At 46.8% G+C, this 27,031-nt stretch overlaps 4 protein-coding genes across 4 annotated transcripts in view; 3 read left to right on the plus strand and 1 right to left on the minus strand.

Annotated features, from left to right (window-relative positions):
- The window catches only part of MED12L (mediator complex subunit 12L), a gene marked incomplete at both ends in the record, with an annotated part of 100,875 nt that overhangs the window by 45,217 nt on the left and 28,627 nt on the right, over positions 1-27,031 (minus strand). The gene's annotated exons all lie outside the window — the stretch shown is intronic.
- On the plus strand, positions 4,645-6,244 carry GPR87 (G protein-coupled receptor 87; the record flags this gene model as incomplete). The annotated part of the gene is made up of 2 exons (XM_082288159.1): positions 4,645-4,678; positions 5,214-6,244. The coding sequence occupies 2 exons, from the start codon at positions 4,645-4,647 to the stop codon at positions 6,242-6,244; spliced, it is 1,065 nt and encodes a 354-aa protein (XP_082144285.1).
- P2RY14 (purinergic receptor P2Y14) lies at positions 14,825-21,365 on the plus strand (the record flags this gene model as incomplete). The annotated part of the gene is made up of 3 exons (XM_082288378.1): positions 14,825-14,864; positions 18,449-18,537; positions 20,334-21,365. Exon 3 carries the CDS (start codon positions 20,352-20,354, stop codon positions 21,363-21,365), a length of 1,014 nt encoding a protein of 337 aa, XP_082144504.1. The 5' UTR covers positions 14,825-14,864; positions 18,449-18,537; positions 20,334-20,351.
- On the plus strand, positions 24,292-26,798 carry GPR171 (G protein-coupled receptor 171; the record flags this gene model as incomplete). The annotated part of the gene is made up of 2 exons (XM_082288003.1): positions 24,292-24,387; positions 25,679-26,798. Exon 2 carries the CDS (start codon positions 25,728-25,730, stop codon positions 26,796-26,798), a length of 1,071 nt encoding a protein of 356 aa, XP_082144129.1. The 5' UTR covers positions 24,292-24,387; positions 25,679-25,727.

The following is a 27,031-nucleotide window of genomic DNA, read 5'->3' on the forward strand; positions in this document are numbered from 1 at the left end:
CCAGTCCTTCCTTTCAGCCTCTCTGCAGTGTGGCTGGTTGAGCACGGCAGCGTTCCTGGCCCAGGGAACCAGCCCATGCTGGCCCCACTCCCAGGACAGAGGGCACAGGGGGCACGGGGACCCCAGGGCTGCTCTCGCCCTCTCCCAGCTGAGGGAAGTGACAGTGGGGTGGGTGCTGGGCACCCCCCATGCTCAGCAGCAGCAGGAGGTGCTCGGGGGCTCCAGCACTGCTCAGAGCACGGGGGGACCCCAGGAGCTCCCACCCCACCCCAGTCAGGGCCAGGACCAGGACGTACTGGCTACAAAAACACCAAAACCATTACAGTGTGCAAAGCACAAGAGAGCAAGCAGGGCAACTCACTGAAGTAGGCAGCAATTCAAACAGGAATTTCAGGTTATTCCACTGTGCATTACCAGCACATTAACATATACCTTCACCAAAAGGGAGATGGACCATTTTTGACAGAGGCCTCCAAGGAAGGGAAAGGTGGCAGTGCCCTAGCTGCTGGGACTGGGCTTGTAGTGAACAAGAGAAAGCACTAAGAAGGATAAAGAGATGCAGGCAGGGAAAACCAGAACATGGAGGCTTGCTCAGGGAGCACGGGCTGGGAGCAGGCTCAGGGGACACGGGACAGTGTGGGGCTGACACAGAGAGCAGTGACACAGGCTCCATGCCTGCCTGCAGCAGCTGTGTGCACACGTGCTCTTACCCTGCACCAATGCTTCTTCCCCCTAAATCTTTACAGTCATCTCCGTGATTTGGTTCTGAAGGGCAACAGAAAAGAACAGCATTGCAGCCAGCCAGCAGCAGCTTTAATATCTGCCTCACATGTCTATTGCTGCATTAACCCCATCATTTTCCCAAGCTTACGGTGATGAATGCAGAGGGACTGGCAAGAAGGCACATACCAAGTTATGTGCTCAAATAAAAACCATTACTTAAGACTCTGCAGCCCCATGACCTAGAACAGCTGGTCTAGGTCACAAAGAGAGTTTTCCAATTCTAAAAAGTTTTAAATAAATTGAAAAAAGATTAGATTTGAGGACATACCATTTCTTTAAACAGGAAGGCAACTTAAAGCCTTAGTCACTAGAAAAACTCTGCAGTCATTCCCTACCCACCTGACACGAAAGGCTGCCATGCAGCCTGTTATTTCATTTCTTCTCTGAGGTTACATCAGTCATGGACATAAACCAGTCTGTCCACATGAGCAGCAAGAGATTATCTCATCAACCACCAACAAAGTGCAGAAGCTACAAGAAGTAAAATGTATTCTGGTTCACAAAGCTGCCTGGATAAAGGAGCAGCTTCTAGTGCATCTCCAAAGCCATCCAAGCAGAATATATTTGTATAGTTGCTTAGGATGAAATTGGTGAGGAAAGTGTCCAGAGAACTGGACAAGGAGAGGAAAGGCAGCCCTGCCGAGCACAAAAATACTATATTCAAACAAGTAAAAAATCCACAATTAGAGTACACAGTGAGCATTTACAAAATATCCTAAAATACTCTTTAAAGAGAAGACAGTCTTCATTGCCTATTGCAACAGAACACATGAAAAAGAGTGAATTCTCCATAGAGCATGTTTGTTCCTACTCCTGGAGTCTGCAATATAACAGTCTTTGTCGGCAAGAACGAAGCTACTGGAGCACAGATACCCCAACTCTACAGGCAGGCCTTGCTCACGTACTCCAGCATGTAAACAACAAAGCCACACTGCTCCGAGTGCTCTGCCCACCACAGCACCCCTCAGCCTGACAGACTTTGGCAGGAAACTATGGAAACACCTTTGGCCCGCTGAGTCTGAGCAGACCATCGCTGTGCATCCCACCCTCTATCACACACCCAGCTCTGTGCAGCAGGACCACCACACCAGCACTTTTCTGCAGCTCTGCACAGACCTGCCTGGTGAAGTCTTTAGAGCTTTCAGCTACAGCAACAGCAGGGAGAGCCTTTGGTGTGTAAGGACAAGCAGTCACAAGTGTTGCCTCTCTCCTCCACCCTGCAGACACCAGAGCCTCTGCTGAGCTCAGGTGTGCTGGCAGGGCACGGGGCCCTGCTCACGAAGCCCAGCTGGCACAGGTTACACTGGTGAAGAATTTGCTGCTTTGTTCTTCCAACCCACAGTTTGTTGAGATAATTTTGGAACATATTTTAACATTAAAACCATCAGGAATAAGAAGACACGGAGATATCCACGCAAAGACTCAGTCCTGGTTGGCCTGCACAACTGCACACAGGTCCCACAGTGGCTTCGCAGTGGCCTGGATGTCCCTGGGCAATCCGAGCGTGGTCACACCTTCCCTGACCAGGGGACACATGTGGCAGGGCTCCACCACGGCCGCTGCCCCGGGCAGAATTCAGCGGGGCTGTGTGGGATTCACCGCAAGAACGGCTTTCCAGGCTCAGAGCCGGGACTGTGCAGCTCCTGCCACCCACGCAGCGCTCCCGAGCCGCGCCAAAGGGAGAAGGGAGAAGGGAGAAGGGAGAAGGGAGAAGGGAGAAGGGAGAAGGGAGAAGGGAGAAGGGAGAAGGGAGAAGGGAGAAGGGAGCGGCAGCCGAGCGGCCGGGATGCTCCGCCAGCACGGGCTCTGCAGGCACCGGGGACCGGGAAAGGCACCTGAGCAGGAGCGCAGGGCAAGCACGGGAGCAGCGGGGAGCCCGGCAACGCCCACGGGGCACAAACAGCCCAGCACAGACTGACTGGGGACTGCAGGAGCTCCCTGGGGCGGAGAGAACATTGCTGTCCGGGCAGAGCCTCCTGCTACAGCGGTGGAGCCGCGTCCGGCCCCTGTGACTGCAGTCCGACCTCCGCAGCACTTTGCACTGTAAAGCCACGGGCTAAATCCCAGGATTCAGGCTGACAGCCAGTGGATTCACGTAACAGCACCCAGGAAACAAGACACTGCTCACAAGAAGGAAGGAAACTGGATTTTGATCTGTACCGAAGAGGGCTTGTTGGGGATGGCCCATCCCTGCCGGTAGCAAACGCAGATGGGAACGTGACCAGTGCCGGGGAGCGGCCGGAGGATGGCAACTCCCTCTGGCCAGAGATCCCTGCCACAGGGAGCTTCCCCACCAGCACCAGAACACAGCCACCTGACGTCAAACAAGGCACAGAACCTCTGCAGAGTGTCGGGGCTGTCTGTGCAGGAACCACAGGCACTGACACTACCCGGTGCTGGATTTTTACAGTCTCTTGTGACAGCATCCACCTACGAGAATGGATGCAGAGGAGGAAAAAGAAAGGAGCCTTTTTTGACAGGACTTAGAGCAAATCCCTTTGGGACCAGAGCAACACCAGTACACGTGAAGTCCATTCCACACAGATCCGTCCCCAGCCCCAGGGAATCCTGCAGCATTTCCCAGGGTTACAGCAGGGGGACACAGGAGCCACCTCTTGCTCTGCCTCGAATCCCAGGCAACACAGCCAATACCTCACTGACTTCTCTGGACTCAGGATTCAGTACAGCCTGAGAACAAGGAGTTTTCCAGGGACCAGGCATTATGCAGACTTAAAAGAAACTCTGAAAAGCAGGGAAATAAGCACCTTATTTACATAAGGAGTCAGATATGCATCTTTTCATAAAATCACGTATTCTTTTGATCTCCGTGCCTCCTGGGCGGAAAAGAGAGCTGCAAACCCTCAGCAACAGCAAAACATGATGGATTACTGCTGCCCAGACCCATAGAAAACAAAATACCTGCAACACCCTTGACAGTCTTGTCACTGTCAGAGGAAATAGTGCCAGCCAAGAAGCCAGACGGATAAAAAGGTTAAAATATCCAAATTAAAGTTTTTACTGATTCTTTCACACACCATTACTTGCTTTGGTGCCATCTAGTGCCACACAACGTGGCTCCTACATGGGCATGGCACCTAAACAGGTTCTGATCTGCAAAAGGGCTGCAGGAATTCCATCCTCTCTTCATTCCCATGAGAGCAGTCACGTCTAGTGGGATTGGTGAGATCTGAACAATTTTGCCAGTTTTCCTATCAAAACTTGTAAGCAAAAATTGAACCACAGAAAAGTTACTGCATTTGCATACTGATAGAGGAAAGAACAATTTGGAGCACAGCCTTACAAACTGGTATTGGCAAAATCCCTTTGAACAATGGCAAACATTGTGATGCCATCATGGCACAAATGAGTTTCTGCAGGTTTCAGTATTCCTTGTGTGCCAGTTTCTATGAAAAAGGAACAGGAACTTGCCACTTCCACAATTTCCACCCCAGTTTGGGGAATACACTATGAAGTCATACACACATATAATTACAGATGAAACTTTTTTAATTCAAGAAGTGAGTGATGATTTAAAAAAAAAAAATCCACTCTTGGTGATCCATCACTGAAATGAGCAAGAAGAGGGCAATGAAGACCTGACCACAGAACCACCGTGCAGTACCCAGAGATCAGCACACCTTAGCCAGCCCTTCACTGGGAATTCCAGAGGAAGCTCCTTTCACAAAGCTCCTCTCCATGCAGGGGACAAGAAGGTGGGCTCTCCTATTTTCCTTGGTTTTAATTTGGATTTTTTTTCCCCAGAACATCATCCTGGCACAGGCCCTGCTGCATCCCAGATCCACGGCTGCCAGTGGGACTCCTGAAGAGTATTTCAGCAGAAAACCTACAGCAACACAAAGGATGGGGTACAATTTGTCCTATGGAAAACTGCCAGGTAAAATAACAATGGAAATATAAGTGATTGATAAGTGTTTACTTTATTACTGTCAGTTCCTACCAACATTTGAAAGAAATAAGTCATTCCAGCACAGGCTGTCTGAGCACTGCCCAGCGCTACCCCACAGCCAGCCAGCCTGGTTTGCCTCACCAGGCAGGGCCAGAGCATAAACAATATGAAACAAAATGTACTGTCATTTTGTGACAGAGTTTATAAGTTTTTCACAAACATTTACATATGAAATCTTAAAATCCCCCAGAGACTGTGATTTTCAAATACATTTAAGTAAACTAAGTTTGAACAAGCATTTTGATAGGCCTGAGGAGCCTCTCCAGAGCCCTGTCTCATGACAAACATCTCAGCTCACAAGTCGCATTCTGTCAAGAAAGCCAAGAGCTGGCAACCTGCAGTTCTGATTTGTGGTTCACCCAAACAGCCTCCAGACTGCCCAGGGAGAGGACAGTTCTAAACTGGCCCGTTTGTAAAACACCAGTCACAAACTTCAACCTTTTGCTTTCCCTCATTCCCACAGAGAATCGCCTCAGCCCAGACAACAGCACCTCACCCAATGCCAGCTCCCTCGGGAACTCTACACATGACGAGTTCACCACCATCGTCCTGCCCGTGCTTTACCTCGTCATCTTCCTGGCCAGCCTCCTGCTGAACGGCCTAGCAGTGTGGATCTTCTTCCACATCAGAAACAAAACAAGTTTTATATTTTACCTCAAGAACATTGTGGTTGCAGACCTGCTCATGACACTGACGTTCCCGTTCAAGATCATCCAGGACTCGCAGCTGGGACCATGGCACTTCAACTCCTTCCTGTGCCGCTACACCACGGTCCTGTTCTACGCCAACATGTACACGACCATCGTGTTCCTTGGGCTCATCAGCATCGACCGCTACCTGAAGGTGGTGAAGCCCTTTGGAGACTCCAGAATGTACAGCATCACCTTCACCAAGATCCTGTCAGCCTGTGTGTGGGTGGTGATGGCGTTCCTGGCGCTGCCAAACCTGATCCTCACCAACGGCTACCCCACCAAGAGAAACATCAATGACTGCCTAAAGCTGAAGTCTCCCCTGGGAGTCAAGTGGCACTCGGCTGTCATCTACATCAACACCTGCATGTTTGTAGTGGTGCTGATAGTCCTAATAGGGTGTTACATTGCCATATCCAGGTACATCTATAAATCAAGCAAACAGTTCATTAGCTCATCCAGCCGAAAGAGGAAGCACAACCAGAGTATAAGGGTTGTCGTGGCTGTGTTTTTCACCTGCTTTTTGCCCTACCATTTGTGCCGAATACCCTTTACTTTTAGTCATCTGGACAAAATTTTAGATGACTCTGCACATAAAATCTTGTATTATTGTAAGGAAATGACACTGTTCCTGTCCGCATGCAATGTCTGTCTGGATCCAATCATTTATTTTTTCATGTGTCGATCATTCTCACGAAGGCTGTTCAGGAAATCCAACATGAGAACCAGGAGCGAGAGCATCAGGTCCCTCCAGAGCGTCAGGAGATCAGAGGTGCGCATCTACCACGAGTACACCGATGTCTGAAGGCACCCACAGAGACTCTGCTGACTTGTGAGAGTGCTTGTATATCATGTAAATAAAATGTATCTTTAAGTATCTGACCACGGAAGCTCATTGAGGTATGTGCAGACGTTCAGCTTTTCTGTGTCAGCTCACCAACATCCATCCCAAATTCCATCCCCGCAGGGATCAGGCTCACTCTGTGGGGCTTGGGGGCTGTTTTGGTAGGTTGGTTGGTTTAAAAACCAACTTAAGGCTGCCTCAGCTCAGAAAACAACCCTGAGCTCAGGACGCTCCAGCCAGGATGGACCCTCGGGCCTCGGAGTGGGATGCATTGTGAGGAATCAGCTTCCCCAGGGTCCAGTGGATGCCAGCAGGTGCAGGGAAGGGGAGGAGGTGGCACAGGCTCCGTGGGGACCCTCGGTGTGCCCGGGGCAGCGCAGGGCTCTGGTGCCACATGGCACTGTGCCACTAGCCCAAGCGTCTCCATGTTCCCTCACGGCACTTTGGCACCGGCAGCACCATCTCATGCAGTGTTTGTGCTGAATCCTCCCAACCCAGCAATGTTCACATGGACCCTTTTGTCCTGGACTCACTGGGGACTAAATCAGATTTGTTTGGAGCAAAAGCTGCTCAGAGGAAAAATAACCAACCTAATAAAGGCAGGTTGGCAGGAGCTGTCAGGCGGCCCGAGCAGCCTGCACTCACAGCCAGCCCGGGATGCAGCGCAGCTGCACAAGCAGGAGATGGCGACAGTCCCTCGGCCAGTGCCTCACACACAGCAGGACCTTCCTTTTAATACACACACACAAAAAAAGGGGGTTGACAAGAAAACCCTGAAAATGCAGCACTCAAATAACAAGATTAAGGTCTGCATGAGAACATCTTTGATAAATTTTTCCACTGAAAGAAGGGTTTCTTCTATTTTTTTTTTTTAACATTATTGGTTTAGGTTTAGATTTTGGTTTATGAATAATTAAGAAGTTGAAATGTAAGTACAATAATATCTGGATTAACACAAGTATTATAAAACCGCTTACATTGTTCAGGGGAGAACATTTCTGGAAAGGAAGACAGGATATTTTGGGTATTTATCCTACTTTAAATAAAAATACTTTACATGACTAGAATACCACAGATAAACCCTGTTTCCCAATCAGCTCTGTAAGAAAACTGTTGACACACACCAGACTAGTTCTGGGACCAAATCTACCATCTTGCACCCTAAGCAGTCTCCATGCACATACAAAACCATATTAAGAGAACCATTCTGGGGACTGGGTTGCATAGTTTAAATTCTCACAAGCACCAAATTAAATGGAATGATACTATTTAGGACTGGAAGATCAGTTCTGTACGCAGACATTCCTAACCAAAGACTGTCCTCTTAGGTCTTATATGGTTAAAGCAAATCAAGACTGAGTGCTTCTGGTCTCCCTTTTACAAGTGTAAATCACCAAGCGTTTATGGCTTGTTAAATTGTGCCTGGTACTTGCTGTGTTAAATTCACAGTGACCTTTTTCCAGGTGGATTTCCACACAAGCCCAGCAAAGCCCAAAGAGCCACTTGAGTGGCAATATCCCCGTTTGTCCCTAGCCAGAGGACACTAAAGGCAGGTGAGGAGACAGCAGACCAGGCGTGCAGGGCCGGGATTTGCCCTGGCACAGGGTGGAGCTGATGGTGCAGCGCAGGGGGGGCTGCAGACAGATGGGCACCTGCAGCCCTCAGTGCTGTGTGCCCTCCTGACAGGATGCACACATACCACCTTTCTCACTACCCACTTATTTTTTTACTAAAGGATGGATTTTCATGGTGTTTCCTCCTAGGAGAGACACTACTGCTGATCCCCCATAAGAGCTTTCCGCCAAAAAATCTATTACCCAAAGCAGCCACACTCAGGTGATGGGATGATGCCCTTCAAAGCACAGGAAGTGTAGTTTCTGGAAAGTGTAGTCCCAGCAGTGGGATATCCATATGAAATCTGGGAAGGGAGGACACGGCCATGCAGCACAGAGGCCAGCCAGGACCCCCTGCACTGCAGCCTGACCCCTCGGCTGCAGACAACACTCCACTGCAAAATCACCCCAAGAGCAGTTTAGTTTACTTGACAGGGTGTGTCTGTGATAATCCTCCATCACTGGCTTGTACACACACTCACATACATGACAGCTCTTTGAAGATGCTGTTTGTGAAGTATTTTCCCAGGGCTAAAAATGAATTATACAATATCCCAAGCCCCAAATACCAGATAACTATATTTAATTTATCCAGATTTGACATGGAATTTTGGTCTCTAAAAGTTCGTCTTGAAAGAAAAAGCTACAAGGAAGCTGTACGGAAAGTCTCAGGCCCTGACCTAGCTCTGCCCTTTCAGAGAGCCACATCAGGACAGACATGGATATAAACTGTGGCTGTACAGTCCCAGAGTCCCATTTTTCAGAGGAAACAGAGTTTTCTGTGTGGAAGTACAACAGCAGATCTGACCCAAGAATGCAAGAAGCAATTCCTGAACAATTGAACAATTCATGAACATTTGGGATTTTTTACATTCAGGAAGATTTGCATTATAGTGTTTGTAGTTCAAATGTAATTATATTTTACATACTCCGATTGAACAGCCCAGGCAGAACTCTCCATGCCAGGGCATTATTGTGGGAGAAATGCGATTTGAACCCGTACTCAGAGCCAGCTGCAGATCGCTACAGGTGCAGGACTTTTGTCACTACATACATTTTGTCCTCTTCTTCTGTGGTTTCTCTATTAATGACCCTTCCTGTGACTTTCCACTAGTGCAGCTTCACGGGAATCTTAAAAAAGGAAACTAAACCCACCCAAATTTCTAAAAATCTGTCTTTGCATTGGCACCCACCAGCCTCTCATGATGGATTAAGCAGTGGGAAAGTACTGATAGGCAGCGTGGCCGTGACAGGCTCACCCAGCCGTGCGTCAGTGCTGGAAACATAAAACTGTGAAGAAAATGCAGAACTCAACATGCAATGGAGCCCATGGTGCAGACACAATGCAAATGGAGGTCTTGTGGTTTGTGTTAACCAGAAATGCTTTGTAAACCAAGTCCACCACCTACCTGTACATAAATTCTGTACAATGCACCCACAAACACTGAAAGGTTTGACCACAGTCCCACCCACAGAACTCTGCACATTAGTGGTTACTAAAGTATAAAAGATACCCCCATTTTGCATCTAACGGGGGGATGAGAATTCAACACAAAATTGCAGGGACAGATCCATGGGTTCATCCTCCTCACCCTCCCCAGAAGAGACACCATTTGATGAGTTTTCATCCTCGTCTGTGCTGAGTGTTGACCCATATATTAGGCTTGTGATCAAGAAACTTGTGACCAGATATTAACCTTGTGAGCAGAAATGGTGGAAAGATGAGAAAAAGGGGAAAAAAAACAAAAGAAAAAAGAGAAAAAGGTATTTGTTATTTGTGCCGTTTTCAAGGAGAGTTTATCTTGCACACAAAAGGAAATTACAAGCTCCCCATTTCCTTGAAAAGGTTACAGATGTAGAATGTATGACTCTGAAATCAGAAAATGAGGTACTGTAAACACAATTGTCTTTTGAGAAAGACACACAGGAGAAACTGCAAAAATTATGGAGATCATCTTTTAAGTACAAACGTGCAACTAGAAAAATGGCTGGCTGTGGCTGAAAGACAAGAGAACCAGCTCCAAGAAAGCCTACTTTGATTAAGTAAGAAAAATTACTTAATCAAATCTCACATGAAGCATTTTCTAATTCAGTCTAGCACAGTCCCCTCCCTCAGTGCTCCTCTGGATCTCCTGCCACCCCGCAAGGTAAAACATCTGTGTGGGAGCAGCAGTGGTGCCACCTGAACACGGACATGGGCTTGGGGAGTGAGCTCCAGGCAAATCCTTGTAAGGCCTCAGAAGGCTGTTCCACGAGGATGCACAGACATCCACCCATCACCCAAACAAAACTGAGCAGAAAAGATTTGCTGGCAGATTTGACAGGGTAAAACCCAACTAGAAGTCCTGCAATACTTTTGTAATTAGCTGGCCTTCTAGGGGGATTATCCTAGTAAAATATTTGTCTTGTTCATCTTGCTTTTAGCAATTCCCAGAGCTTGGCCACTGATACACTACGATCTGCAGGATTTCATGTTCAGTAGGGCTGGAAGCACTGACAGCTCTGTCAGCAGGTCTGCAAAGGGCACAGGTTTGACCCGTAGTCACAGATGCCACTTCCACATGGCAATGGCTTGGTGCAGTAAGATCCTGCACTTAGAACACAAGTCAGGACCCATCAGCCCCACTTCTGTCAGCAAAGACTGCAGAGCTGCCACCCCACCCCACACTGCTGTCACCAGACACGTGAGGAACCAAATCACTGCCAGTCTTTTTGTCACCAGACGTGCTGGGACACGGCAGCAGAGTTCTCCCCTCTCTGGCTCTGTGCTCTCCAGCTCTGGGACCCAAGTCCATCAGCACAATCCTACAAAAGGATTCCTTTCTTAGGCCCTGAGCTCAGACAAAGTGTTAAAAGCTTCTCTTAATACAACCACCAGCAGTAGGGAATTTTGGATTTTGGGGGAAGAAGCAGATTTGAATGGCTAAAGGTAAAATACATTATTGGTTTATTCTTAAGCCACCTAAAGTGCATGGTAAAGTGTATCTAGTAACCATGCTCACTGCCTGCTTTCTAACCCTTTAGAAACAGCAGCCACATCTTTAGATCCTTAAACATTCGATTTGGCTGGCATTTTGGAAAAATACCCATGTTTGTATAACAGAGCAACCCTTCGGCTTGCCCTGCTGGCCAGAGTCATTCCAACATAGTGAAACTGTACACAGAGCTCAGGCACCCCACCCACCCCTTAAGCCCTTAATCCTCTGCCCTGGACAACTGCTTACTTCTCACTGCAAAAAATTATCTGTGCTGCAACATTTAATCCATCACAGAATGGCATCTTACACTGGAAACACTGCACTACCCCTTCCTTTGGGGCTGCCTGAGAGTGCACACTCCACTTCCTCACTGCATGCAGCTCTCTGACTGATGTGCTTGGTTCTAGTTTAACAATTCTAAACAAGGTTCATCCAAGAATGACATTTCAAACCAAAAAGCACAGCCATGCCATTAAGAAAACCTACAAAAACAGATTTTCAGAATACAAAGTATGAACATCTAAAGTACAAAACTACTCACACACACACACAACCTTTGATCCACTCAATCTGCCAGGACCATGCACTGATCAAATTAGGTAACAAACTTGACAGTACGTGAAATGTTTTGTTTTATTTGCATTTGGGTTGTGTTTCAAGTAGAAAGACTGTCATCAGACACCCCAAATAAACAGACTAAAATAAATAATACATCACATCAAAGCACAGTGAGAGGGAGACAAGCAACATTCCCAACAGGCCAGATACTGATGGCTGTTTACAGCCACCAGAACAGCCTTGGACATTTAACATGGAAAGGTGAACTTGTAAGTTGTTCAAAACTTTTTATCCTTTACCTCAATGCATTAACACACTCAAAGATGTGTTCTTCACTCACCACTCAAGGCAAACACCATTATCTTTACTCCTTTCTGAGCAATGAAGTTGGTGACTTACAGTCATTGCAAGCCTGAGCAGCACGGTCATGCTGCCCCTTCAGAGGCTCACTACGTTTATTTTAAATAGTTTGGGTTCTGCTCCCCAAAAATGTTTTGCAAAGCAAAGAAAACAACCCTGAACTGTGTAAGAACTAAATGGCCGCTTCTGAGTTCAACCTCAAGAAATTTCCCCTCTAGAAAGAAGGAACATAGCCTTCCATTCAGAGGCAGACTGTGTCCAACAACTGTTTCGTACTCTCACCCTGGGGGTGCAATTCCATTACAGAAGTAGTAAGTAGAGCCAAACAGAAATTGTTCCAAAAACATCTCATGAAATGTCAGTGGGAATTGCTCTGAAAGTCACGGGACCAGGCACAGCAACCAGGGTTGACAGGAAGCCTGGGCATGCAGAGAATGTGGGATGTTCCCTGGAGCTCTGGTGTTTGCTGTGTCCCTAAAAAGCCAGCTGGCCTTCCCAACACAACTGATGGAAATCCACTGCAGCACCCACCTGCTGACTTTGATCCAAGTTACTCAGTATAAATGAGTTGCATCATGCTCTAAGGAAGCCACAAATGCAGTGGTGGTGTTGCTTTCTTCAGAGCAATGAAGTGAGCACAAGGCAACAGCTTTTTAAACATTCCCTCACCCCAGCAGGGCTCATTTGCAGAGCCCCAGCACACAAATCAAAGACAAGGAGAGGCATCAGGGATGTGCCATGGCCAAGCTGTTTGCCAGAGCCTCATGCTGGGCTGAGCAGGGGCAGCATTGCCAGGGCGGGCGAGGACGCGATGCCGCACTTTGTGTCTCAGAGCACTCTCTGCTTTTGCTTGGGGGAAGGGAGCAGCAGGAGGAGGGATGGGAAAGAATATCCAAACCACTATGACCTGAACAGATTTATCTGCTTTACATCATCACAGACCTGCTGCTAGGTGGCACAAGAGCAACTCAGGATCTGATCTGAGGCTCCAGGAGAGGAAACGGGTGTCAGAGAGCACTGAGGACCCCTTTTAAGCCAAGTGGAATTTTCCAAGTCAGACTCTCCATCCACATCCAGTCTTTCAAATAGGGAATAATAAAGATACACCATGCCTGCATGTTGCCCCACCAGAGCCCAGCCCTGCAGTGACACATTTGCTGTTTTAGCCCATGGGAAAGGCCACTTCCATCACACACAGACTGGCAAAGTGCTGGCAGCAGACTCAAGTCATGATTTTTCTGATGAATCAGCAGAAAAGCCTATTCACCTCTTTGCTAAATGCTCAATCACTTGAAATAATGGTAATAACTTCCGAATGTTTCAGCTATTTTTTCCAAATTTCCTTTTTCCTGAGCCTCCCTTAACAGAAGTTGTGGGGTGGTGCATGTAAAGTGAGAACTGCCCACGGGAGTGAGAGATTCCATTGAGGCTGGTGAACAATTCTGCTTTGCCGAAAGCTCCTCATACCCTTTATTTTACATGTTTCTCTTTAAAACTCACTTGTCTTGGCAGACTGCACTTCTGTTCCTCTCCTGCAAGGATTCCATCTGGACACAAATGGAACAATCCTTATTTTAATTTAGAGGTTAGATGTGGAAGCTGTTGGAAAAAGTTTGTTGTAGGTCACACTCTGAAAGCTGACCTTGGTCCCAAAAGGGATGTTGAGGTTTCTGCTGCCGCTTCTGGGGAGAGGATGCAATCAAAAAGAAAACCAAGTGAGTTGAGGTTTTGGGCTTTTTTAGAGTTAATTACAAACTCTGCCTTGGAGAGCCAACGCTTTTTAAACCGAAGCCTTCTCTGATTCACTCCCCTCATCCCTGCTTCAAGCAATGACCATAGGGTGCATGGGAAAAGAGGAAGAGTTTGGCTGACTGGTGCCTTCTGGGGAGCACCTGAGAAGCATGAAACTGTCAATGAAACCAACACCCAAACTCATCACCCCGAAGCCATTCATTGACCACTACAACTTTGAGCTGTGAGTCTCAGGATCCAGAGAGGAGCAAGAGTACTGACAAGAATGTACAGACAATTCTGCCTCTCAAGATACCCCCTTATTGCACTGAGAGATATTCAATGAAATCTGGGGAAGGAAGGGACTAGAGGCTCAGGGTAACTCACAATGGCCCCAAGTAAAGGATGTGGACATGGCAGCGACCTGCAGGGAGAAGGTATATGCATTTCCCCATGCCTTTGGGCCCTTCTACACAGATAAACCCTCACAGAAGCAAAGTCCCTGAGGAATTGTGTATTTTCTGTAGTGTTTAGGTGACACACTGTCAAGCAGAGCTCAAGTCCTGCACTAAATGTTTACTAGTTCTAAGGTACACAATGTATATATTTAAATAAACATTTAAACCTCAATTTATCTCCCCAAACCTCTGCTCTCTCTCAGAATATACTCGTTTCCTACATCCACAGAGAAAATATTAGTTCTTCTATTACCATGCATTTCCACTAACTCTGTGTTTGATTTCAAAACCTCTCAGAAAACTTACAGGACAAACAGGAAGGGAGAAAGCCAAGCAGGTGTTTAAGGTTAAAAGAAAAGGACAAAAAAGAAGAGAAAGGGAACAGCCAAACACCAAAGACTCATCATGTATCCCCAGAATCCCTCTCCCAGCCTGAGCACGCCCTGAGCAGGCACCGCACAAGCCCGTGGCTCCAGTTCAAAACCTCCCATGCACAGAGCCGCAGCTCTCAGGGCAGGATGCGTCACAGGAAAGGTCGCAGCCAGCCCTGGGAACAGTTTAGGAAAAGCAAACTCCAGCCCTGCAGTTCAGACCGCTCACTGCTGTGCCAGCTGCACTCGTGTCTCTCCTGAAAGCTGCTCAGCGCTGCTCTCCAAGGAGCTGCCCGGGCCAGCTGCAGGCTGAGAGCCCGGGCACAGCTGGGCAGGGGCACGGCCCGGCTCCGCAGCCCTTCCCCTTTCCGCTCCGAAATCCCCGCACAGGCTGCGCTGCGAGCAGCCCCGGGAGCGGCTCCCGGCTGCTTCCCGTGCCCCGGCAGCTGCGGAGGACTCTCGGCGTGGCACGGCAGAACAGGGACCACACGCCATCCCACGCTTCTGTCCAGGTGAGACGCCGCCTCCCATCACCTGTCCCTGCCCCTGCCAACGCCCCAAACGTCCTCGGGTATTTTTAAGTAACTGCCACTGCAATTTTACTTTTTAAGTTGGCAAATGAGGTGAACATCCACGCGTTCTGCAAACCACTAACAACTAATAGCACAAACGAGCAGTTTTAACTAACTAACTAACTAACTACAGAAGCAGGTACAGAAACTATTGTTTCAGCCGTGAGGCTGAGCCGTGGATATTTTTCTTAAGCAACTACTTTTAATTTATGACTGAGAAAATGTAACTATACGAAACTCATAGTTTAAAACATCAGAAAACAGAATTTAAAATAAAATATTTGAATGACAAATGCTACTATTAAAATATAATATTAAAGGGGAAAACTTCCTTGAGCCACATTTTACTACTATTAAAAACCCAGTTTTAGGACAACGAAACTAGTAATCATTAAAACATTTTACTGACCCAGGGCTCTGGTTTTAGCTGGGATAGAGTTAATTTTCTCCCAGTAGCTGGTACAGAAGTGGGTTTGGGTTTGGGATGAGAATAATGTTGATAACACCCTGATGGTTTAGCTGTTGATGAGCAGGGCTTGCACCAGGTCAAGGACTTTCCAGCTTCTCATGCCCTGCCAGTGCAGAGGGGCACACCAGGACAGCTGACCCACTTGTTTTTCTTGGGGTTTCTCTCTCTCCTTGTTATTTTTCTTCATTACAATCTATTATTATCATTGTTGTTGTTGTTGTTATTCAGTTCTTAAAATATTCTTACCTGATTCTAACATTTCCTCTCACATCCACCACTCTCTAATTCCAACACAATAACTGATGTGAGATAGGAAGGATCTCACTGGGGGAATTTTGAGACTTAATTAAAAAAACTGAGTATTTGAGTTAGATCCGAAAATTATGCTATGTGCAAAAAGCTCAAAGCATTGCCCAGGTTTCCATCTGAGTATCAGGGTTTACACAGATACTTCACAGACTACAATCTTTTAAGGCTAAAAGCATGCTCAGAATAATGCAGACTCTAAAAATCAGAAATTAAAAGAGAATGAAAAATTTAGCTTATCAGGAAGACAAAGCTGTTAAATTTCAGGTTTCAAAATAGCACAGAGACTGCTGGACAGGAAGAAGAAATGAAACAGTTACTGGTGGTTTTTACAAGACCGAAATACAATTCTGCCCTTGAGGTGTCCTGACAGTGTGCCCAAAGGAGCCCATGGCTTTAATGGGAAATACACAACCTTATCTCCTCTGCTCTGTGTACCTGTTGGCTCTCCTCTCCGTGTCCTTCAGAGCTCCAGAAGTTCATTGCAGGTGCCAGGAGAACATCACGGATGATCTACCTGATGTAATAACTGTGGTCGCCGACTGCTGCCTCCTCACTACAGCTTCCTGGGTTTTGCCTTTCTGGATCAGAAGTGGGATGTCCTGTTAATGTGCACAGAGTCATCTGCCCACCTGTCCTTCCCCTTAGCAGCTGCAGCTGCAGACAGAACACACCCCAGTGTCACCAGGCTCACAGGGGCACTGCTACTCACGGGGCCACAGCCACAGTGACAGCCACAGGACACATGTCCATTCTCAGCCACTGTCAGCGGCAACGCAAGGAGCAGCTGAGCAGAGACACAGCTTTCTGTGCCCTCTGTCCTTGCACACCACACCTGAGGGGTCTAGAAAGCAAGAGCTGGAAGACAAGGACGAGACACTGCAGTGGTTACTGCTGCCATGCCCAAGGAAGGGAGCACTGGGCACCGCCACATCCAGTGCCATGGCAGGTACTCCCCTGCTGCTTCCTGCAACAGGAATGTGACTTAATTTCTTTTGTCATCCTAATTTCAGGATTCATCCCATTTTTCTCCACTATATTCTATGACAAACAGGAACAACTACCACCCAACATGCCACTTCCAGAGGCTAAAAAAGCCCGTTAGTGTATTTTGCATACTTTTATTCTCTTAAGTATTAAAAACCAGACATTGCCCTATCACAAATGACATAATAAAAACAGTATCATGAAATTTTAGTCTCTTGGCAAACTTGCAACAAGTCAAATGCACCAACATATCTCCACAGTCACCGCAAGCACTGCCTTCCAGAGGAGACCAGCAATTCCAGCCAGGGACCCCGAGCGTCTCCACCTGGCACACACCCCACAGGCTGCCAGCCTCGGCTCCTCTGTGGGGACATAGAGAAGGGTCAGAGCAGCCCTGACCACACGCAGGCCAACAAGTGCCCCAGCATTTGGGGGAGCAGCTTCCCTCAGCCAACCCTGCCTGGCCCCCAACACCCTCGGGGTGCACCCCACAGTGCACAGCAGAGCTCCCAGACCCTGTGCTCCTGAGCCTCACCACCCTTCTACCCCACAGGGACACCCACAGCAGCTTTCCCACTGGATTACACCAGCGTGGCCAGCACTGCAAGTTCAACCAGTACTAACATTCCTACCACATTAGAGACAAAATCTTAAAATAAGGTTCTTCTTTTAGCGCACTCAGCACAACTTGCAATGGCTGTGGTGTGTGTTGTGCTTCCTCCTTCTCCAGCTTCCTCCTAACATCAGAGGTACCATCTGGCATGAACACCTCCCCTGATTAACTCCATTTTGCTGTTCAAAAAAGATTTCTGGTGATAGTGACCACTGTCACAGTTCCTGACCCTGTAACTGTATTACGTATTTATTAAACAGCTGCATTAGTTTCCATAAATAGCTAAAATGTGTACTTGGAACTACACAACCGCTTGTAAATTCAGGGTAAATCAATAAATAAATAAAACTACTTCTAAATATATTCTTAAGTTCAGTAAAGCAGGGTGAATTTTGAAACTTGACAGACAAGTTACAGAAGTCAAGAATTGCCTTAAATGCTACTGTGGAAGAGTCACAGTGGGCAGCACAAGAGTCTGACCTCAGAAGGGACTGAGCACTTTAATGGTTTATGCAGCTTCCCTTTCGTGTGTTTTGCCAAGACAACATGATATGCAAGCTGGGAACATTCAGAACTTTTCTACATCTTATCCAATCAATCTTGGTCATCTGGTGAATCAAGTTTGCTGGTTTTGCACAACTAGCTGACATTATTAACACAGAATCACTGTACTTTATGCTGGCCCAAGCATTCAAACAAGAACAGCTGCTCGAGTACAAATGGCTGTTGTGACCCCCCTCCCAAATGCTGGCACTAACATGTGCCCTCTGCCTCCCGCCAGCAGCCTCTACAGAAGCCACCCTGGGCCCCACGGCTGACAGAGGGGACAGGCCAGGAAGGTGACAGTGTTTGCTGTCAGTGCTGAACTATTCACAGCAGTAGGATAAGGCCCTCCAAAAAGAGCTGAGCGTGACAAGGTGACAAAAAGAACAGCAATAACTGACCATGAACACAGAGCTGCGACGCTCAGCAGGGGGACACGGGAGCCTCCAGCCTCACCCGTGCAGTGACGGGGTTTAGCTCGAACATGACTGCTCCATGGCTCTGTCCCCAACCATTTCTGAAGTCTGAGCACTGATCAGGTGGTGTGCTGTGACACCACAGGTTTACACTGTCAGATAGGACTGTTATCTTCTGTCTCTCCCACAGGTCTCCCAGCAAGAGCAGAGGCTCTGTGCCTGAGAATGGACAGCGCTCTAGACCCTTAGCAAAGTACCCCAGCAGGCAACTGAGGCAAGGTAAGGACATGCCAATGATATGGAAAGATGTACAGAGTCTGGCCTGGCCGGTGGCCCCTCTCAATGACAGAGGGTTGATAAATCTGCTGGTGTCAAATGTAAAATTTGTCTAGGGTGTCCTCCATTCTGCACAGGCACAACGGACTTTACAAAGACGTGATGTCCACATCTCTAGTCACACAGTTCTGAAACAATCCTTTGTTGTATGATGCCTCAGCACAAAACATACTTCATGAACTTCCTACACAATTTAATATCTACCCCCAAGTCCAAGCACAGAAAGACCCACCTCCGGGTTCTCAGCTATAGAAAACCCTACAGAGAAGGAACAAGTTCTTAACACACCATGTGCACAGACAAGGTCCTGCTGAGACAGCCTGGAGGGAGAAAGTGAACAGGGACACAGCAGAAGAGCAGAGTTTTTAAATACTGTGTGTTACTATTTAAATAAAAATGCCATTTGCTATTAGTGCTTTCCAGAAGATCCTTCTAATTTCAGCAGTATCACCCCAAGCTCTACCCACAAAACCTCCCAGCCCTAACATGCCTTTTCATGTGGTAGTTTAATACCTGCTTTCCAAATCATCTTTTCTTTTAAAATCCCAGCCAGACAAAAACAAATGCCCTGATGACTAGAGCTGAAACACAAAGACAGGACGGCTGCTGCTCTGGTGGGAGAACGACGAGGAAGAGGTTAAGTGGAGGCTTTGGGTGTGCACAGGGTTCTCCATGTTCCTCTCATCCATGCAGGTTCCAGGACACACCTAAGCTGATCAGACTTTACACCATCTGCAAGAGGTATAGAAAACAATACACCAAAGGAGATGGTTTTACCTACTTGAGAGAAAATGTCCATTTCTAGCTATTGAAAGGTTGCATTCAGGCTCCAACCTGCTCCACAGAGACATCAGCTACTGACTCAGAATTGGTGATAAAAGGAAATTATTTATTTTCTATAAGACAAGATGGGTTCTTTCCCAGCTTTAAGGCACATATTTTCCAGCTGCCCGGGGTTTCACTTGCCAAATACAGCAGCATTATGTTTATATCTATATTTGTTCTGCCCTCCCCACAGAGGATAATCCACCCCCACAAACATTCTGGCAAAGAAAAGCAGACAGCAGATGTGATTTCTTCTTGGAGATCTTTTAAAATGTAAATCTGACTGACTTGAGAAGGCAGCTCAAGCTCCCACATTATAAACTACCACACAGACACACTCCTGTGTGCTGGGCTGCTGGAAGTTTAAAGCAAACTCTGCCAGCTGCATATGCGAGTTCCTTGCAAGGGAACACTGGGACATATTGGCATATGCTGGGTATCTCCATACTTGACTAACAGAAGAGGAGTTTTTACAGAACTTTTTGACCAGGAATATTCATATCCCTCACGCTTCATGGTAAGTCAATGCCAAAAATACTGGTCCTTAAACACATCTCATTAACCGTTTGAGTCACCAGATCGCTGTGGGTCAGTCCCAGCTCACAGCACGTGGGCTCATGCCTGCAGGAAAGGGGCAGCCGTGGGCTGGAAGGCAGCAGGTTAAAGTCAAACAGAGAAGCAATTGGATCCTCTGTTCACAGCAGCAACATGCCCTTGAACATCACTGTGAAGTGAGATGACACCACTCAGAAAATTCTTTGCATTCCCCACTGGGAATGCTGCGGTGTGGGAACGTGGTCATTTCTGAGAGGCACACCAAGTTCATTTGGAAGTGAGAGCAGAAAACTTAGAATAATTAGCAGAAAGCCCAGCACCACCCTGTCCTACTGATATACTCTCTTCTCTGCTTCTAGGAATGAAGATACTGTAAGATGTTCAACTCCAGCACCAACTCCTCGGGACACAACTGCAGCCACAGCACGGTGATAACTACAACAGTCATTCCGCTGCTCTACTGCTTCATCTTCCTCGCAGGGCTCTCGCTCAATGCCGTGGCAGCCTGGGTCTTCCTCTACGTTTCCAGCACAAAGAGTTTTATTGTCTACCTCAAAAACATCGCTGTGGCCGATCTCCTCATGAGCCTGACGTTTCCTTTCAAAATCCTTGCCGATTCAGAAATTGCTCCTCCAGAGCTCAACCTGTTCGTGTGCAGATACTCCGCGGTTGTGTTCTACATGAACATGTACATCGGGATCACCTTTTTTGGCCTCATAGGGTTTGACAGATACTACAAAATCGTAAAGCCTTTGTTCACCTCTTTTGTTCACACAGTTAACTACAGCAAGGTGGTCTCTATAATCATATGGCTATTATTAATGATTATGTCATTTCCAAATATGATTTTAACTAATGAAATCACTAAAGACAATTACTCCAGAAAATGTATAGGTCTTAAAAGTGAGCTTGGCAGACAGTGGCACGAAGCAACAACTTATATTTGCACAGGGATTTTCTGGGTTGTTTTTTTTCTGCTAATCATATTTTACACTTCTATATCCAAAAAAATATACAGTTCTTACAAAAAATTCCGGAGGAACTCAGAGGTGGCCAAGAGAAAAACCAGCCGGAACATATTCACCATCATGTTTGTGTTTGTCGTTTGCTTCGTGCCTTACCACCTCTGCAGGACCCCATACACCCTGAGCCAGACCAGCTCCCAGTTCACCTGCCAGTCCCAAAAATTGCTGTACTACGCCAAGGAGTTCACTCTGGTGCTGTCTGCTGCAAATGTCTGCCTCGACCCCATTATTTATCTTTTCCTCTGCCTCCCCTTTAGAGAAAAGCTGTATCAAAAACTGCATCTCAAACTTAAAGCTTCGAGTGAGGTTGAAATTTCCAAATCCAGAAGATCAAATACACTTCGGGAAAGTATAAACATCATGTAGGTTTGTGTCTCTACAATAATGCACATTTCAGGAAGTTATTCATGAATGCAAATGTCCCAAAGAAACGGAGCACATGACAACCAGCAACAAACAGAAGAAGGGTTTCAGCATAACACCGGGTGCTATTTCTCTGTCTAAACTCATTATTGCATGTGCCAATATATTCACTACATGCTGTTTCAGCTGATGCCATGATTGCATTAGGGTGTGACATGACTCATCTGGATCTCAAGAACAGAGAGAGGAGTACCTGGAATGGCACATTTTGGAGCTCCAGGCCGTGGGTCTCTGAAAGGACCATCCAACAGACCCAAAACCACACCAATCTGCTTCTCTGGACGTACAGGAACAGAAACACATCCACACCAAACTGTAGCAACTCCCTCGCCACTGGTGCAGGAGGAGGCAAGAACATCCTGGAGCCGTGTGGGAACACACAGGTACAGCTGTCTAGAAACTCTGGTACATTTAAACCCAGAAAGAATGGTTTGCTGGTTTTCCCATGATTTTTATACAGCAGTAAAGCATTTCTGTCTGTACCACAGTAACTGCTGAAAGCCACCAACCTCCTCTATACAAATATAATCTCTTTTATAACTTTCTTTTTCAGAGCAGCTTTTTTTTTAAAAAATTGATTTTATCATTGTACAGGGAAAACCTACCAGGGCCTCAAGTATCCACTAAAGCTTTCAGACAGTGGCTCTGGAAGCTGAATGTCTTCATTTTACTTAACAAAGAAGCTATAGGAACAGAAATAACGTGTCCTTCACTGTTCTGCAACTGCATTTCATTCTAGTCCAAACAGATCTAAGGGTGAAAAATTTTAAAACATTTGGTCCTTGCACCTTCTCCAAGGCTGTGGGTAACTGCTCTTGATCCAAGACCACTGGTCAGCAGCAGCAGGATTCTACCACTCCACAGGATTGTACTCCAGCTAAAGGTCTGGACACCTCCACTGGGCTCACACACAGCTTTGTGCAGCAAGTTCAGCTCCATGTATTTCCCACCAACCAGCAGAGCGGTTCCAGCCTGATCCCAGTGAGCACCAGTACCCCACGCCTGGGGCAGCCTGGGTGTCCATTGGACTGTGGGAGCTGGGGGTCACCAGCCCAAACCTGCCCACAGCAACTACAGGAGAAAGCTGTATTCTGGTTGTGTTTGTTAAAGAAAACACATAAAAGATTATTTATATGGTTCTTTCAGAGCTCCCTGACTCTGTCAGACTGAGGCTCTGCAGGCTCTGCCCTCCAAGCAAGGGAACTGGCCTGCTGGAGAAGGGAATCTGGTGCTTTGTGAGAGATCTTCTGTCATTTATGGCAAAAACCTTCGGTTCCCTACATGGCAGGGCTTGGTATTTGCCGACATAAATTTACATAGCTGTGGCTGTGAAAGATCACTGGCATAGACAGATGGAAACACTTCCAGAATATATATTTAAATAACTTTTTTATTGCTTTGCAAGCTTTGAAAAAATTATTTATATTGTGTAATTGTTTCACACCTCACCAGATTACTGATATTAGAATGACAAGAATCTACATGCAGGCACCAGGGGAGCAGATGGGGATCAACACCCACGTTCAAAAGGAATGCTACATTTCCAGCTTTTCATTCATGTTGAAAAAATCCTCCTCCAAGAGCTTCCCTAGTCAGGAAATGGTTCCATGCCCCTGATCCTGCTGCAATCCCACCCTGCGAGCGACAAGTCCCAAGTAATACCAGCGTCAAACCACACCTCTGTTCCATCTCCTCGGCCTTGCTCCTTACTTTGCTGGATGAACTGAGGCCAATTTTTTTCCAGCACTGGGTAAATTAATCCTTTCACATCTTTCCCAGCATATCATGCCTCAGATACCCCAAGCCAGCTCCTCACACACTCAGGGAACTCATGTTCCAATATCTGTTCTCTTCCCAAAATACTTCTGCAGGAAGGGCAGACCATTATGCAGTAAAGTTTTGCCGAACCATCACTTTGTCTTTTTAGACCTAGAAAGTTCCCTGAGCTGTAAACTGACTACAGAAAATGGGAAACCAACTGACAGAGACACACAGACAGGAACAACTGCCAGTGCTGTAGACTGGGTGTAAGAAAACCTTACAGGTATAGGAAGATCAGCTTTACATGAGCAGAACACCATAAAATTGAGTCCATGTTTGCTCACAACTGGACACAGGATCATTCCAGATTACGAAGCTTTGCAAACATTTTGACATATATGGTCTGAACTTTCAGTTTATGACTAAACGTAAAACCAGACATTCTTCATCTGTTCCTCCACAAAGCTCTGGTGCAGGGTTTGTAAATTCCTGTGGATTCGCAACTACAACCAAGGGCCACCATTTGGAGTTTCAGTATTGGCTGTCAGTACCTCACCCCCAGCATGGTGTCAGATCTTTTCTCATCTTTTCCAAAACCAACCAACCAAAAAATAAATATTTCCCCAACTTCCCTAATGTGTCATTTTTGTTTTTAATAGTGCTTGGAAAATACCCAAATACTTAGAATGTTCATTGCAATCAGCAGAATCCCTAGGTGCCCTCAAATCTGCCAGCTAAGGTGTAACTCTAAAACAAACACCCTGAGATTCCCAGAACCTAGGATTTCATGCAGGAGTGTTAAAATGAATGAGGACCAACTACATTGCAAAATCCCAATTCCAGACAGATTTTAAATGTGAGATATAAGCAGGGAAGGAGGGAAACCGTTTCAGACTTATGAAAACAAAAGCAAAGAAGCAGCCGCTGATGTCATACACTTACAGCCCCCCCGCCTGCCTCTCCCCCAGCAACAGGAAAGAGACGGCTCCGGGCTGTGAGCACTTATTTCTTTCTGCCACCACTCTTTTGGGTAACTTCCACGTGATTTAGCTGTTTGAACGCTGAGTTTAACTGCGTCAATCAGCTCATTTGAAAACCACAGCCTGGGCAGAAGGTCACGCATCACCAGCTTGGGAGAGCAGTCGCTGAGGGACATCAGAGCTTTGCAGACCAATGCTCAGAAGACCCCAGGCCACAAGGACAGGTACGTGATCTCACTCTCTGTCTGTCACAGCCTATTTAGATCTCCCTAAACGCACAGCCCGAAATCCGACTGCCAAACGCTCCGGAGGTCGGGCTCAGCTTTTGGCAAGCCACCCCTGGCTGTGCCAGTGGCCAGCGTCACCTGGTCACAGCCCTCCAGGGCTGGGTTGGCCGGGTACCCCTCGCCTGCGGAGGATGGGGACACGGCACAGGGAACGCCAACGCTGCAGACCAGCAGCAGCACCAAGGCCCAGGTCAGCCCCGCTCTCAGGGTGAGACACACCTGCAGAGAGCCAACTGCAAGGAACAAACTGCTTTCTCCAACATTCTAAACCACCGGAGGATCTGCAAGCATTTTGCTTTAAAAACTGTGCAAATCTGGATACAATTTTACAGATGAAATGACATGTGCAGTAGTTCTCTTATATTGGATGTAAAAATTAGGTACGATATACAGAAATGGAAGTGTTGCAGTCTGATGCCACTCAAGACAAATGTGTTAGTTCCAGGAAATTCAAAGGAACAGCCTTTCCCACAGCCGTTCTCTGTAGCAGACTGACACAGTGCAGCAAACAAACAAAATCTCCTCAGTCTTGGAGCTGCATATTTAGTTAAAATAGGACAAAAATTTTCTACTTTACTTTTCTACTGAAGCCTACAAAGAAAGTGAGCAAAAATATTTATTATCTGCTTCTTTCAAAATGTGCTTTTTCTAAAGGTTTCATAAAAATATACAATTAATTCATTCTCTGTTCAAGTGCGAATGGAGAGCAGCTTGCAAACCTTAGGAGTGATCAGGACCATGTGCCCAGCCATCTGACAGATCTGTTTATTGGCTGGACAATGCACTCCCTCAGAATTCCCAGCACATTTTTACAGAACGGGGATGCTACAAATACTACTTTTTTTTAGGCATAGTTTCAATCCTTCAAAACTTATGATGTTTTAGTATGATCATTATTAATCAGATGCTTAAATAGATTCAAACCTTTTTCTCTAGCATTTTTGCTGGAGGAGGGTGTTGAACCAAACACTGTCAGAAAAGCTCCTGTAGTGGAAATGCTGCTCAGAAGGCTCTATACTTTCAGAAACAAATCCTAATACATTCCTAATTCTTCCAGCATGAGAACAAAGCCCTCCAGAATATTTGGGAAGCAGCACAAAGAGAGAGAAAAATATTTCTTCCTAATGGTATTTTTTTCTTAGAATTAATCAAACAAAATTCTAAGAGAATTACCACTGTTGCTCAGGAAAGGTTGATGTCATTGATGTCCTCTTGGTTCTTTTTGTAGGTCCTTGATACCTCCCGTCAGAAAAGCCAACTCACACAAGGAGTTTACGATGTCAAGCAACATTTCTGAATGTCATCTCTATGAAGAAATGGAACCATTTACCTATTTTTACTACTTGGTTTTTCTTGTGGGAATTATTGGAAGCTGTTTCGCACTGTGGGCATTCACGCAGAAGGATAAGAAACAGAAGTGTATGAGCATCTACTTAATCAATCTCCTCACTGCAGATTTCTTGTTGACTTTGACATTGCCCGTGAAGATTACTGTGGACCTAGGAATTGCGTCCTGGAATCTGAGAATATTCCACTGCCAAGTCACGGCCTGCTTCATCTACCTGAACATGTATTTATCAATCATATTTTTGGGATTTGTGAGCATGGATCGCTGCCTCCAGCTGATGCACAGCTCTAAGATCTACCGCATTCAGGAGCCTGGGTTTGCCAAGACGTTGTCTGCAGTCGTATGGATCATGGTTCTCCTCATAACTGTACCTAACATGGCTATTCCCATAAAACACATTGAAGAAAGACCTGGCATAGGATGCATTGATTTCAAAACAAAATTTGGGAGAGACTGGCACGTGTTCACTAATTTCATCTGCACAGCAATATTCCTGAATTTCTCGGCTGTGATACTGATTTCCAATTTTCTCATTGTTAGACAGCTCTACCGCCACAAGTACAGTGAGAGTTACAGCAGAGTGAAGAAGGCGCTGACCCACATCCTGCTGGTGACGGCCGGGTACCTGCTCTGCTTCGTGCCCTACCACGCCGTGCGCATCCCCTACACGCTGAGCCAGAGCAACACCATAACCAGCTGCCCCCTCAAACGGGCTCTCTTCAAAGCCAAGGAGTCTACCTTGCTGTTTGCAGTCTCAAACCTCTGCTTTGACCCCATTCTCTATTACCACCTTTCCAAATCGTTCAGACTGAAATTCACGGAGACGTTTGCAGCCCCCAAGGAGACAAAGGCCCTCACGGACGCGGAGGTGCAGCACAGCAGCGAACAGCAGATGTGCAGCCCTGACTGCAAAGCACACGAGCCCACCTGCAGCACCAACAGCTGCTCGGTGACTGCACACGTGGGCACCACAGCCGACAACGCTCCTGAGGAGTCGTGAGCCCAAGCAGGAGGAGAACACCCCATCAGTGAACACCCATGGCTGTGTGGCATGCTCACACAGCAGCCCTGAGCACGCACAGCCTTCAGGGATGCCTTTCACAAACAGCTCCGTGAACAGCGGTGACCCACCAGGGACCAGCAACGCCTAAGAATACGTGGCCAGACTCAATTGTACCTCGGAATTGTTCATGGCAGACACCTGAACTCACCTTTACTAAGTTAAATATTGTG

Source organism: Coloeus monedula, assembly GCF_965178545.1.
Source record: "Coloeus monedula genome assembly, chromosome: 10".
Classification (NCBI taxonomy): Eukaryota; Metazoa; Chordata; class Aves; order Passeriformes; family Corvidae; genus Coloeus; species Coloeus monedula.